Raw genomic sequence first — 14881 nt, 5'->3', positions numbered from 1 at the left:
TTTATTTTTCTCTATCATGGCTAGTATCAGAGGGAACAAAAAGAACACAGCTCACTTCTCTTCAGCACAGACAACTTGTGTGCTGAAACATGTCTGAAAAAAACTCTCTCTCTTTATTTGTAACCTCAACAGAGTTGCTATGAATGGTCCCTGAATTACTTCAGCACTAACCATGCTTCTAGCACAATCTAAAACACCCTAAAGGCATTTAATATCTGACAGCACAACTAGGGCAAGACAGAAAAGCCTTTTGTAGAGCTAATGCATGCCTAAAAGTACATGCATATTTCAGTTACGGTTCAAGATGTTACTTCTGTTGTCAGAATTATTCATAAAAGTGAAAATCTGATGCTATCATAGCACGTGAACTCGGACTCATTTTGCCAACCACTGCCGTTGTAAAAACCTTCCATCTCAAAAACCACATGCAAGCCTGAAAATGCTTTCAGTATGTAAGATATCATTGTGAAAGCAACTTGTCACCAACTTACTAATAATAATGTTTTAAATTTCTATAACCTCTGATAGGTCCCAAAGCACTTCAGGTTTGGAAGCCTTTGGAAATAGCGCAGCCAAGGCCAGTACACAGACAGACACATGTCATGGACCACTGAAGTGGCATCCCTCTAAAGTTCCCAAAAGGAATATGAGAACTGTATTTTTTGCCTTGTTATTTTTCATTGCTGTGTAATTCTTCACTTTATTTTTCTCTGCAGAACCAGAAGAGCCAGAGTACTACTAAAAAATGCAAAATAAAAGGTTTAAAGGTGCATTTTCTAAGCTGGAAATGAAAAAACTTCAGTACTGCTAATTTTTTTTTCATTACTTTTGTCTCAGTTTTGCAAAACCTATGAGACTAAATCTGATTTGATACTAGGATAAGTCACAAGAAAACTCACTGAAGTTAAAGAAATGACAGCTGTGTGAAACTGGTAGAGAAAGTGAGATGAAAACTGTTCCCCTGAGCACGGAGCACTTGGAGGAAAGACTCAAACCACAGCTTGCTTACCTGCAGCCATGCACAAAGTCTCCCACAGCACTGCACCACAACAAACACATCACACAAACAAAAATCTTCCCAGATAGCTCCATCTCTTCTGATATAGATCTTGTAAAGGTAAATATAAAATTTCATAATGTTTCAAAGAGAAAAAAAAATACTTCTACCTCCACAATACCTTTCTTCAAAATTACTCTCTGCTAACCTCCTGCTGCAGCAAAAAAGGGCATGCAGGAGAAAACAGGCAGCACCTGGCCAAAATGAGACCAGGTGAAAGCCATTCCCAGAAGTGACTCTGCCTGCCCACCTGGCTGTCCCCCTGAGCACAGCTCCCTGGGCTACTTGTTCCCTGAGACTGCCAACAACATTTCAGCAGGAATGGGAACGCTGCATCATAACCTTGCACTTGCAATGCAAGCAAAAAGTCAAATGTCTCCTTCAGTCTAGTACCTTGCCATCTGCTCATTGCTGATCCCTACCCAACCCTAGGCATGGTTTAAAAAAGAGACTAATGACCCGTAACTTCTAATTCAGGCCTGACTCCAGACCAGAAATGTTTTCCCCTGGCTTTATTTAAAGGGCTGGATTGCCCATCACAGGTCAGCTTTCAGCTCCAGTTCAGGAGGACCACACCAAAATCCATTTAATTCTGTTGTTTCCTTCTCTCGCTGGGAGGGACACGGATAAGGAATCATGAACACAAGGCAGCTAACCCGCATGAATTGCCGAGGGGGAAAAACACACCTGGACAAGCTCATAGAAAATAAATCCACAAAAAAAAAAAAAAAGATATTACTTTACATTCACGATTTTAAGGTCAGGGTTTCCTGATGGGTAGCGCTGACAATACTTGAAGGGCAATAAGAAGCTTATTCTGAGGTCTCTTTTAAAATGTAAAGTATCCTAATAAATTATGTATCTAGGAGAATAACCCAGAATGGAAGTGGTGAGCTTTATTCAGAGACCTGAAATATACCCAGTTTTGAGTTGGAGCAGAGCTTTTAAAGATAATTTTAAGGAAATCTCTCAATACAGCAGCAATGTATTCTCTTCGTGTACAATCATTCAGAAAAGTTATTTGATTCACTGGGATTCTCCTTTTATGCTTTACAATTTTCTTTTCTTAAACACTGCTATACATTCCCATGTTTAACAGATCATACTTTAATATTTGTCACTATTTCTCGAAACAGTGGTTATGGAGCCTGACTACAGTTATAGTATTCCTACCAGTTTTACTTATTTACCGATTTGTAGCTGTGCTTACATGTTATGTACATTAAACCACAAACAGTAAGAAAAATGAGAAGCATCCTATTCTTTATCATAGCATTCAGATTTTCAAAGAAAAAAAATATAAAGCAAGTTTTCTTTATTATAAGCATTACTGACAGAAGATTAAATGAAGCTCAAAATTAGAGGTTTATAGCCAGTTCCCCCAAACCCTAAGACATTGTTTACAGGAAAGACTTGCTGGTAGACATTTCCACACTGCCTTCCACCATCGCCATGTTACCTCTGATAATATCATGTTATCTCTGATATTTCTTTTTGCTACTATGAACATACAGAACAAAAGTCTTGCCATTAGCATTTGTGAGCAGGGTTAGGCACACTGTGTGGGCTACCTAAGAAGTGACTGCAAGCGTCTGCCTCCTCTTTTGACATGTGCATGAAATGCACATGCAGTCCGCTCTGTCCTTGGGAAATAATTTACTAAATTGCTGATGTGGAGCCGCTATATGTCAGGGAAGAAAGGTGAGCAAATAATCATCCAAATATATTTGAAAGTCCAATTTCAAAAATTGTTTTCTTTACTCGATTTGTTGCTTCCTTCTGTCTGAATGTCACTGCACATCACTGACGGCCTCCTCGTAACCTTGGCAACCTTCACATCCCGGCTTGGGCTGGCAGCCATGGCAATCCCAAAATAAGTTCCTTTAAAGTCGAGTGTAATGACTGCTAGGATGTTTCTCAATGCTGGCATATTTAAGGTCATTGTGCTAAAGGAGTCCAGCTTCTATCAGGTATTTACAAGCTCACAAAGCCCGAAAAGGCAATTTTCCCCTTGTTCCTCAAGCCAGAGGATGCTCAGCTTTTGGGGCCAGACTGGTCTCTGCAGCAGCAAAGCGCAGGCGGTGTGTTCATGGGGGCATGAACCATGCGCTAGTCCCACAGCTAAAGCTAATCTGAGCAACAGTGTGCTTGAAGACTTTTATTCTTTTGTCTAATTAATTAGCAGAATGGCAAATCAATTCAGTTACAAGAAATAAAGAACCAAAGATCTCAGATAATTAAACGTTAACTCAATGAAAATCTGTTAATCCTTCCACAATGCGAATTGCTTTATAAATTTCAGTGCCCGGCCTATCGCTTTTCATCAGCCCTTGAGTGCAAGAACTTGCAGAGCAAACCCATTAAAAGACGTATCAAGAAAAAAGCCTCACGTGATAAATTCATTAGCCAGGCTTTTTCCATGGGGGCATTGTTATACTAGAGCCGTGTGGATAATTGGTAAGAGAATTTTGCCTTGAGTTTTGTTGTTGTTGTTGTTACCAAATTGTTTGTAAAAAGATTGAGAAGTTCTCCAATACCTACATTACCTGAAAATCATTTATTTCTTCAGCCTTTAGTAAGTCCAGCACAGATAATTTGCGAACACTTGGTTTCAAACACACAATTCATACTCCACTGGTCAGTAACTTCAATATTTCCCTGTTCCCAGATGAACTGACAAACCCCACCTGTGTGCGACAACCAAAGGGCACACCTTCATCTAATACTTTGGAAGTCTCTTGGCTCTACGTGTGATTCTCATGAAACAGTGGGCTGGAAGGCCTGGGCTAAAGGAGAACACAGGGAATTAGATAATCAAGATGCCAAAGTAAGGCAGAAACGACAGGAACACTCTTATTTTGCTGACGCTCTGGAGATGTTTGCCCTTGCTGCCAGTTCTCGCTAGCTTCTGCTTAGTCGTTCCCTGACAGCTTACTTGGTTCGAGCAAATCTGCTCCCTGCATAATTTTTCCCCTTTCAGAAAGAGGAATCTATTTCAGAAACAGAGTATTTCTGACAGCCAGTCGTTGTCATGGTGTCACAAAAAGACAACACAGAGCTGGCACAAACTGGCAATGAGGAAGGGAGCAGAAGAGGGACAGAACAGCAGGAAGCCGTGCTGATCAAAGCCAAATTTATTTCCCTCTCAGCAGGAAAAAAAATTCCTTAGCCAAACGTAGCCTTGTGACATCCCCTTCATTTCCCCTCCATGTCTGCCCCCAGCTTCCTATCATCCCACTGCATAACCTGCCTGCTGGGGGTGGCTGGGGCTGGTTCATTTTCCCTCTCGTGGCCTTGCAATATGTGCTTCTGCTCCACAGTGGAGGCAAATTCCCCAAATTTTTGGTTAGGTCACCTTCTCCATGCTCCCAAATGTAAATTGGTTTTCTGGGGTGTGGAAGTAAAAACTAGCAGACACAACAAGAAGGATTTTATCTCCTGGGAATCACGCCGGGATTTTGCCTCCCATGTTCCCTGCTCGTGCAGCAGCCCACGACACCGGTGATTCCCTTCATCTTTATTGTAGGGCACAAATGTCCAAATGTGGCTTTTGCTGTAGCACAGCAGATGGTCTGCAGGACTTGGAAGAGTGTTTTGCAACAGAAGGACTTCAAGACAAAGCTTCTGTCTATCCTGCTGGCCTTGTATTCACCAACATGGTTCCTCCAAGTTATGCAGTGGAATAAAGGACCCAAGGAGCTGCCTTAATTTCTGTCTAGAGCTTCATCACCACCTTGGTTTACCAAGATCTATGCTGTCTTTTTATTCAAGCTTCCTTTAAGGTTGCATACTCTTTACTTCCATACATTAACACTCAATTTATTCCTGGCATTGCTTGAAGGCACCAACTCTGCTGGAGGTGAAGAAGCTATCCAACAGCACTCTCAGACACATGGTTTGATTTTTGGGAGGTCCTGTGTGGAGCCAGGAGTCAGACTTGATGATCCCTGTGGGTCCCTTCCAATTCAGGATACTCCACGGTTCTAAGGTTCTATGAAATTCTCCCCAAAATGCTGTAGATCTGGTAACGCTCATAGCAAGGGATGCATCAGGGTGAATTAGCTGACAGTTTTTTGCCTCTGTGGTTTCCACACTTTCCCTGGCTTGCAACACTCCTACAACATGGGAGCATTTCACAAAACTTAACAACATGGACATGCAACCCGCCTTCTTTCTTGGATCCCCTGGCTCCAGAAAAGACAGACACACTGCCATAAAGATTTAATCAAAGGCACGGCATTCGTGTATTTCTTCCATTGCAGAAATATGGACAGTAAGTATAAGGGGAAAAATAGCTATATGTAGTTTGGGAGAAGTCTGAAGAGCACTTAATGGAAAAGGCTCTTCTGAATGATTCTCATGCTTTATTTTATGCTACCTAGTTCTTTAGGTAAGCAAAATTCAATGCATTTTTATTTAAAGGCTCATTTATTTTGTTGTGTCAACAAACCGTTTCATCTATCAGCAGAGCTGATCTTGCAGCCAAACCACCATTCCTCAGGGCTTAGAATTAACAAGAGCACCAAGTTACTATTAAAAAAAGACAATTTATAAATACAACTCAAGGCTCCGAAATCTTCCCTAAAAGGAACAGGAGCCCCACTTGCCGAACGCAAGTGTTATTGAAATTGCAATGATTAAACCAATCCTGAGCTGACAATGTCACATGAGAGATTATTGATGAGAAATAAAGCCTTGGATCTAATTTGCTCTATTTAAACACTAATTCAACATTGCTGGGAGCATGGTAAATGATTTTCTAACTCATTTATTTAAAAGGTCTTGGCCAGGATTGCTAGCTACTTGTAACAAGCTTTGGAAGGACTGAATTAAAGATATGAGAATTCAAAAGGATCAAACAACCACTAGAAGCGTCGAGGGGCAGAAAGGGAGCAGTTCGCTAGGTCAATCCGCCTTGGAAAGAGAAGGGTTGGATCGGGTCTGAGGTTAATGCAACTGGAATTATGCTTGCAGCTGGCCTTCGATGACAGAGCTGAAGTGAGAGTTTGTGCCTTTTCTTTAACGTGCCTAGTGTCCAAGCTCTGCCAGGGTGGCCTGAAGCAGCACCTCTGCAGCTGGAGACCCCCCAGCCAGGAAAGGGCTGGATCTGTGGGCAACAATTTTGCCCACTGGATCAGGGCGCAATGATCTTGGAGGGAGCCGACTGCCTGCAGTGCAGGCACCTCTGTGCCAGAAAAGGGTTCTCGTAAACAGAGCCACCCCAGAACAGGCACTCTATGCAGCTGTCACAGAACGCACCAAAGAACAAGTTCTGTATTATTGCTAACAATGGCCAAAGCTATGTAGGAAGATGAAAATAAAGGGGGATAATCACCAATGCAGTGACCTGCCAAACACATGGTTTGGGTCGCCGAGCTGGAGGTTACCCCTGGATGTGCCAGGGCCCATTCCCCTGCTGCTCTTCCGTGATTCAGTTAACGCACATGCTCCTTGGAATATTGTCTATTGATCGAAACATGGAAGTGTTTGCATGCTCATTCCAACCTTCAGATTAATCAAGATATGGAAAAAGCCTCTAATAAAACCAGAGGAGTATCTCTCTGACATTCCCCTATTTCCAGGATTTTCTGACATTCACAAAGAATTCACATAACCTCTGCTTTTCTTCTAAGCTGGAACTGTCCTCAGGTGATCTTGAGAGACAGCTTAAACTCTTTAATGCTCATCACCCTGCATGCTGACCTGCTAGCGGTCGCACAGAGCACATATCACTTTGCAAAGAGCAGCGAAGTGATTTAATAATGAGGTAAGCATGTGTCTGTTCACCCAAACATCAGATGTCCTGCATTTGCTGTAGACTCTTTACCACATCGATGAAGGAGACACTTTGTAGAAGCACATCTGCATTTGTGAGGCCTTTCTTTAGAAACAGGACATGAAGGCTCCAAGTGAAGCCTGGCTCCTTGCACCCATCTTGCTCATCTACATTTCAGTCAGATGGCAGGGGGGACAGTAGCAACGTGTGTGTGCACCAAATCCTTGTAAGACTTTCTGACTCGCACATACTAAACATAGCAATGTTATTTTTGGATTTTCTGTACCATGTGGAGTATGGCAGATGCATTGTGCGTTTTCTGGTATGCTCAGTTCCCATGTCACAGAGAGGCAGACGTTAATCTCAGAATATTTTCATAGCGCTCTGAAATTACAGCCCCAAAAGTCCACAAACAAGAAGGAAGCTAGATTTGAAGTTTGGCTGTGAGATTTCCGGGTGGCTGACTTCAACAAGTGAACCATCTTCAAAAAATTATCATTAGGAAGAATATTTGCATAAAGGGAAGGTGGCAATGAAAATGTATATGCCAGCTTGCAACGAAAGCTGTGTCCCTGGATTGTGACTAGGAAGTAGCCTGTCAAATTAAGATTTTATCAAAAAAAAAAACCACCTAAGTAACTAAGATACAACTCCGGAAAACACAACTTACCTATCTAAAAATGCCCCAAGCCAAGGATTAACTGCTTTAGTGTTTGCAGTGACCCCAGGGTAGATGATCACTGTCACAGAGTCAGGAACTCAGAAACAGAGTGATGTGATCCAGTGCTCCTCTGCCCACATGACTGCAGTAAGTCGCTGTGGATCAAAACAGGACATGGCAATCCCGATTACTGAGATAATCCCGATGGTATGTGATGATGAACTTTTTCCCCTAATGTGATTTGAATAGTTGCCTTGCAGCAATTCTCCTTCCAGCCAGACCAGGTAAAACAAACAAACAAACAAACACATAGTATTCAAATCCAAAGACAGACCCAATCAGGAGTAAATGATGCCAAGTTCATGTCCAACAAACCTGCTATCCACTCCATTAGACTCACTCAGCTCTTATCCTCCAGCTGCACAGAGAGCTGCAGTTGTCCATCTCCCTGTTCTAGCAAGAGCTGTCTAAGCAGGAACCTGGCTTTACTTAAAAGTAAGGCTGAAATAATGGCAGTAATTTACTGATTTTTTAACAGATCAGATTGCTATTCCCATACTAACTTAGTATGAATTCAGTGATTTTTAATCATCCTTCTGCAGAGAAACACTAATTGAATTTTTAAAAATGCGTTGGAGCTTCTTACATCTGGTTAACAAGGTAGAACACCTCCATGGGGTAGGAACTGCAGGACCTGGTGCCACTGAAAGCACTGGGAACCTCAGGAGATGAGGAAGAGATAACAAGTGTCATCTGCTTGGCATTGCTACCTCCTGTGACCAGGACATGCTGCATCATCTGAACAATCAGTAAGAAAATGCAAATACAGACTGCTGCCTGTCTGACACACCTGGCAACTCCTTAACCAGCCAAAAATGAAAAGGAATGGCTTTTAACAAAAGAGAGAAACAGCAAGCCAGTTCCCTTTAAAAATACTGATAAATTAAGACATGAGGCATAATGGAGATTTTTCACCAGTAGTCAGGTATTGAAAACAGTTTTCAGAGGAGCTTAAGTCTGAAAAGCCTAACACTTATTTAATTAGACAGAACTTTCTTGTTAGCTGACCTAACAACACCACGCAGATTACCACCCAAAGTTACATTTCAAATTTCGGTATAATACCTATTTCCCTAGTCTCATTAAATTTCACAGAATAAGAAAAAAGATCCATTTTGGCTGTCAGCTGAGAGGCAGGGAACAAACACGTGGAATGGTGTTACATCCATAGCTTGATGGTTTTAATCATCATTAGGGATCTGACAGTAGAGTCTAATTCTGTAATGGGCTGATGCATTAACTTTACCCTCTGGCACACATGAAACTTCAAGTGAGAGCCGTTGCCGAACATTTTTCTTTATATGCCAAAAGGACTGTCCCTGGGGTTTCAACATCACTAGACCCTCGTTTTGGCACATATCATGAACACCTCTCAAATACTAACCTTATTTTTTAGTTCTTGTCTTAGACTTTTTTATTGATAGCTCATTATTCGCATTTCTAGTTCATTTTTTAAGGAGCTGCCCAAGAACTCATAAGGACAGTGCTTAAAGGATGAAGGTTTGTAAGGAAAAAAAAAGGGGGTAAGACCAGACCAATCTAAATTGGCTAAAATACCCCTTTTTCAGATGTTGTGTATCAGCAGTCAGTGATCTCATTTTGAAAAAAGAGATTTGGTCACACCAAAGGTGGAGCAAGGCAGATAATCCTCTGACAAACACAGATTCTTCAGAAAGAGCACTCACCTGAAGCAAAAAACATTTTGAGGCAACTTACCAGCCCTGATAATTTTTTCCCTCCCCAGAACAGAGTGGTGGGGATAGATCCTGACTTACTATCCTGACTTACTAAATTTCCATTAGAAACCTGCCAGGGTTTCTGTCAGGTTGCTTGCTAGCACAGGATGAAAATGACAAGAATCAGGAACCTGCAAAAGCCCTGGAATTTGGTTTTATTCCTAGTTTCCTGCTCACTGTTTCACAGCAAGCCATAACCTTGACCCAGGGATGAAGCCCAAGCTTGATCCATGGTTTCTGGATTTCCAGATACTGGAAAAGGAACCTAGAAGCTGTGGAGAGCCCATCTAAATAATACAGAGGTCCAAGCTCCCTACTCTGCACCAGCCACCACAGAAGCCCTGGGCTTTTCCAGTCTTGCAGATTACATGTCAAGGAAGATCACCAGCACTTCCCAGTTTCAGCCAGGTTGAAGAAGCCCCAGGGTGCCCCATAGGTGCTAGGACTCTTCCAGCATCTCGGCTGTAAGCCTGAGCTGAGTTGGGATCTCTGTAACTTCTAGCTCTATGCAGGAGGCAGAAGACTCAGGTTGAAGATTGATCCACACATCCTCAGGAACATTTCTCTAGGTGCCAGGGCAACTGCATTTTTCCCCCAGAAAAAAAAATACATGGAAGAATATATTTTATTATTGCTTAGCATTTCCTTCAGAAGGATATGCGTGAAATTTCTATACAGCACTCCAAGCTGGAACACCAGTGGAAGCTGGAATTGGTATTTCTGGCTCATGAAACACCTCTCAGCTAGGTTTCCAAATATTATTATTTCCAAATATTATATTATTTATTATATTATTTATAATATATTATATATTATTTATTTATATATGATTTATTTATATATTATTTATTTATTAGCTTTTGAAAATATTAAGGCTGTTGGCATACGATAGAACCATACTGGAGGTAAAGTATGACGCATTTTATAAAATGTAAACTAAGGGGATACATAAGAAACCCAGCAACAAACAAAAAAAAGGGGGTCAGGAAAAAAGGTACTCACTAGGTATTTAGCCTTCCACAATTCTGGCATGTGAGTGTTTTGTTTTACAGTTTTTGACATTTTTAATATCATTTTGTTGGCTATTGTAGCAGCAGAGAAATATCCTTGCAAGGCTAGGCTCACAACACAGTTTTAGTGTAACAATTATGCATTAAAATAATAAAATATGAATTATAAATGTTTTCATGCCAGAATGACTTATTTGCATGAGAAGACAGTATTGTCTTCCTGATTTTGCTGCCATTAGAAGCCATGATTATTATGCCTGTGTCATTAAGTACTTTTCAGCAAAGTCTCTGGCTAATTGTTTGCACCACAACAATCTTTTTCTCATTCATGCATTGTTTATGAGGTTTTTAACTGGCTTCTTGTTTATTGAGATCTGATTTACACGATGATACTCTCATCCATTGTTTAAATGAAAACATATTCCTCATAGTGCTCACAGGCTTTGGCCATTAATTATTGCTGAGATATTACCTCTTTTAGATATATATCTACTTTTGAGTTTTTAGTTTACGAAGCTTTGTTTTCTGCAAATGGTCCATGACAGATTTATAATACTTTCTCTGAAATATATAGAAAGCAGAATACCCACAAAGGGCTATACATGGACAAAAATAAATAAAAACTAGTAACAGAATTGCCCTTAGTTTGGCTTACAGCTAAAAAAAAATCATGCAGATGGACAGATATAAAATCAGTGCTGGGCAAAATTGATATTTTGAGGGCAATCACAAAGACAATAAAAAAATCAGTTTAAGTTCAACCAAAGCAGAACATTCAGGTTTTCAGGAGAAGCATACATTGTAAGTCAGCCTATATATTTGATTACCTGAAACAAAGAACTTAATTCTTCTTTTTAAAATATAGATCAATTTTAAAATAAAATATTGCCTTTTTTTTCATTTTTTTTCTATTCCCACAGCTTTCTCTGTTTGTAATGGGGCTATTTCCATTATAATATGAGTCTTTGCTTCTTAACGCCTTCTGAAAAATTGTGGAAAAGATGCTCCAGATGCCACTATATGCTGTGTACAGAGATAAAGTACGTCAAGCTGAGTTCATACGAACATTTGCTTAGTTGCAAGCATCTGACCTCGCCACTGCCATGGTCTCAGAGAAGAGTTTAAAGCAATTTCTGCCTTTGCTGGCAGGGACAAACCCTGAGTGGTGACATGGCACAACGGATTTGTGCTGAATGATGAATCACTAAGTAGCTGCTTCTGGATTTCACCCCAGAGAGGACCAGACAGTGTTGCTGCAGTAAATGAAGCAATTTGTATACACATGCAGATTATAAAGCAGTCCAGATGAATGCTATTAGAGTAACTACAGTATTCTGAAGACACAAAGTCACTCTCTCTGTCTTTACACAACAAATGGCTTACCTATGTCATCAAGCCGTACTCCTTTATATATAATCAAGCAGGCAAGACCACCTTCAGCCCACCGCTTAGCTGCAGATTTTAAGTATATTCCTTAGGGAGCTAACTTCTCATCATCAGCAAGCAGGATAAGCTCCATTAAATACAAAACGCCTTCATATCCATACAGGTGCACCCGCACTCAGGATACAGGTACCTGTCTAGCAGTGCTTTTTGCACAGATTAGGGCTAACTCCTGGCAGGAGGTGCTGGAAAGCCTCGGCTGCCCTTGGGAGAGGCGAGTCCCCGCGGCTGAGGGCTGGACTACGAAATGCACCTGCAGGAACCAGGGTGCTCTCCTGCCCTTCCTGGGGGGACCCAAATTGTTCCCCGCTCCTCCCTGGGTTCACTTAGCACTTCCATTGTGTCCTGCAGATGGTGTATTCCTCCCAGCTCCAGAGCACCATTTCCCATTCTAACATTTTTCAAGTCTGTCATAAAACCTTACAAATTGCATGCAATTAGCAGCGTTAATTGCCCTTGTGTCCCATTCAATTCATGATTTCCATATTACAACAAACTTTGACTAGCAGCCACTGGTGACACAATAATATCACCACCACCCAGTTAAACATTCAAGGTACCTGCTCTAGATTTTTTTGCCTACTCAGCTTTCTCTACTTCTCTTTGCCTCCACTTGTCTTAAAAGAATGGAGACTCCTCCATCACTAATCTAGGTGGGCCTGAAAGCACAAACCCAGTAATGGAATATTCAGTTCCTTTCCCATATTTAATGTGACTAACTACACCATATTGCTTTCTCAAGTACAGCCAGGTTATGCTCAAGTATGGTATATCCTGAATTCTGTAATTCCATTATACAGTTAAAAATACAAAACAAACTCAAAAAGAGCTTCCTTAATCACTTAGCTTTCACTATCTTTCTCGCTTACATAAAGACAATGGTCTGAATTCCTAATCCCCGTTTTTGAGTCTGGTGAGTTTTAAGTTAAAGCAAGAGAACCTCTGAGGTGTGATTATGTGTGAGAGTTAATAGTATTATCTATGAAAAAAGAGCCAGCCAATATCATAACGTAGTCTTTCATTCAGAAAGAAAAAAACATCCGATTTTTGCCCTCTTTATTATACTGGCATCCAAGTTCATTATTTCCTACCTGCTAGCTATTCATAATTAAAGCCGTCTCCAGCCACCTTGCCTTTTAGGGCAGATCTTGAAAACAAATCTACAGCTAGACTCATGGAGGGAATCAAATCATCACACTTACGGAGTCACTCTTTTCTGCTGAGATAAAATTAATATATTTTGCAAAACAAAGAATTTGCAAACAAATTGTAACTTGTTCTGGATTGGCAAAATGTTTGCATGTTGGTTTCTGTTTCCAGCTGCTTTGCCTCTTGTTAAAGATGCAATTTTTCAACTAAATCAGGCTGGCAAAATGTAATATATAAATATAATTAATGTTCTGCCTAAGGGTGGAAGCTGATGAAAGACTGACCATGTTTTGAATTTGAGACTGTTTGCTCTGTGCAGGACAGGGAACTTCCTGACAAACTTCCCACTTACACTGTGCTGCTCACAATAGCTCTGTCCAAGAAAACCTCCAGAGCTGTACTGTTTACAACCACTACCCTATAAAAGAAACCGTGATTGAAAATTGTTCTTCCAATAGGTGTACACCATGAGCATACACGTAGGTAATATTACAAAATATAGCTGCACTGTACTAATATCTGCAAAACACTTTTGCATGAAGAAAATGCCCATCATGATCCCAGTACTAGGACGAAGGGCTGCAACGATGGACACAGAAAGATGAAGACATAGAAGACTGAGGCTTGCCTTCTCTGGAGTTTTTCCTGGCCTGCCCGGAGCATTATCTTCATTTGCTTAGCTGTAACAGCAACTTTTTAATGACTATGTGGCTATTTATTTTTTGCTTAGCTTTGTATAATCATATGGTACAACCATAATTTTGATATGGATAGCAATAGCAAGTAGTTATTCTGTGCAGAATGTACCAGTAATGGTGCCAGCCTAATGATGCAGTGCAGAGGAACGTGGACGTGGATAGTGGTGAGGCCTTGAAAACAGGGGCCAAGGATGTGGAGTAGGCACAAATGGATGAGGTGAGGCTTTGAAAGCTGAACACAGGGTGATGCAGGAGACCCAGTGCTGGGAACAGATCAGCAATGGCCAGTATACTGAGAGCTAAAGGGCTTGAGTGAAGCCAAGCAAACATCACTTTGCCTGGGGCAACGGTACACTCAAAGCTTGCTCTGCATCTGATGACTAACATGTATCCAAAGAACACCCACAAAGGCTTTTCATGATGTGGATGCAGACTGTCTAGATACGGCAATGACCCTTCTGATTTATTTCAGATTTAGTTCACGTGGGACACCCAATAGTCATCAAATGGCAACACCTTGCTGCTAACAAGTGGTGCTACAGAGACCAGATCAAAAGTTTCTTTTCAGACATTCCTTCCCCATTGTCTTTGCTGATAAAATCTATGTACAGCTACTGGTTTTCTTTAAGGAGTGTATGTAAAGAATCTAAACATCCAATTTTCTTCCGTTTTCAACATTTTTCAGAAGTGTACTGAAGCTGAGAAATATAATCAAGCTATCTTCTTCGTCTAATAGCTTTTCTGGACCAGCGCGTCCATCCGATCCTGCTGACTTCTCTGTGCAATAATAGGCTGCAGTGCAGAGAAGCTGATGATTCCAAGGACTCTTTTGCTAACAAGCAATTTTAAAATGTAGTGAAAAAGTAAAGTTTCTACAAACCTTTTATATCACTTAATATCTTCGCTCTAAGAAGACCATGATGAGGTGAAACAACTATTTAGTATTCCAAGAAAGTGTTTCAAAGACCATTCTGAATTGAAATTTCTTACCTCACCTTTACTTTCAAATAATGATTTAATTGGGAAGGAAATGCCCTCATTGAAAAATATAAATCTCTTACAAAATACAAACCCGCTTTATTGCTTTAACAGGAAAACATAAATATCTTCGTATCTGTCTGCAACCTTTGAGTAAACAGGTCCCATTTCTACTGGAAAAGGATGTTGCAGATGAGATGGCTTAACAACTTTTCCAGTGCTGGCATGAAATTATCCATGCAATCTGAGAACCTTGCAGACTTCCAAGACATAAAGCGGGTCTACGAGAAAGATGTGGAGAGACTCTACCAGG

The 14881-nt window shown here is 40.8% G+C and overlaps 1 protein-coding gene across 7 annotated transcripts in view; it reads right to left on the bottom strand.

The window, feature by feature from the left end:
• Positions 1-14881, bottom strand: part of LOC308197640 (uncharacterized protein) — a 628187-nt gene that overhangs the window by 274314 nt on the left and 338992 nt on the right. The window contains exon 1 of one of the 7 annotated variants that reach the window (XM_080598508.1): positions 1010-1152. The exons of the other annotated variants lie outside the window; for them this stretch is intronic. Within the exon in view, the coding sequence (XP_080454634.1) occupies positions 1010-1092 (83 nt within the window). The 5' untranslated portion in view covers positions 1093-1152. Of the gene's footprint in view, positions 1-1009; positions 1153-14881 lie in introns of those variants that run through there. 7 annotated transcript variants of the gene reach the window in all.

The sequence above is a fragment of the Anser brachyrhynchus genome, assembly GCF_964034855.1.
Source record: "Anser brachyrhynchus genome assembly, chromosome: 6".
Lineage (NCBI taxonomy): Eukaryota > Metazoa > Chordata > Aves > Anseriformes > Anatidae > Anser > Anser brachyrhynchus.
The sequence above is the reverse complement of the archived record's forward strand: the minus strand, read 5'-3'. Positions and strand labels throughout refer to the sequence as shown.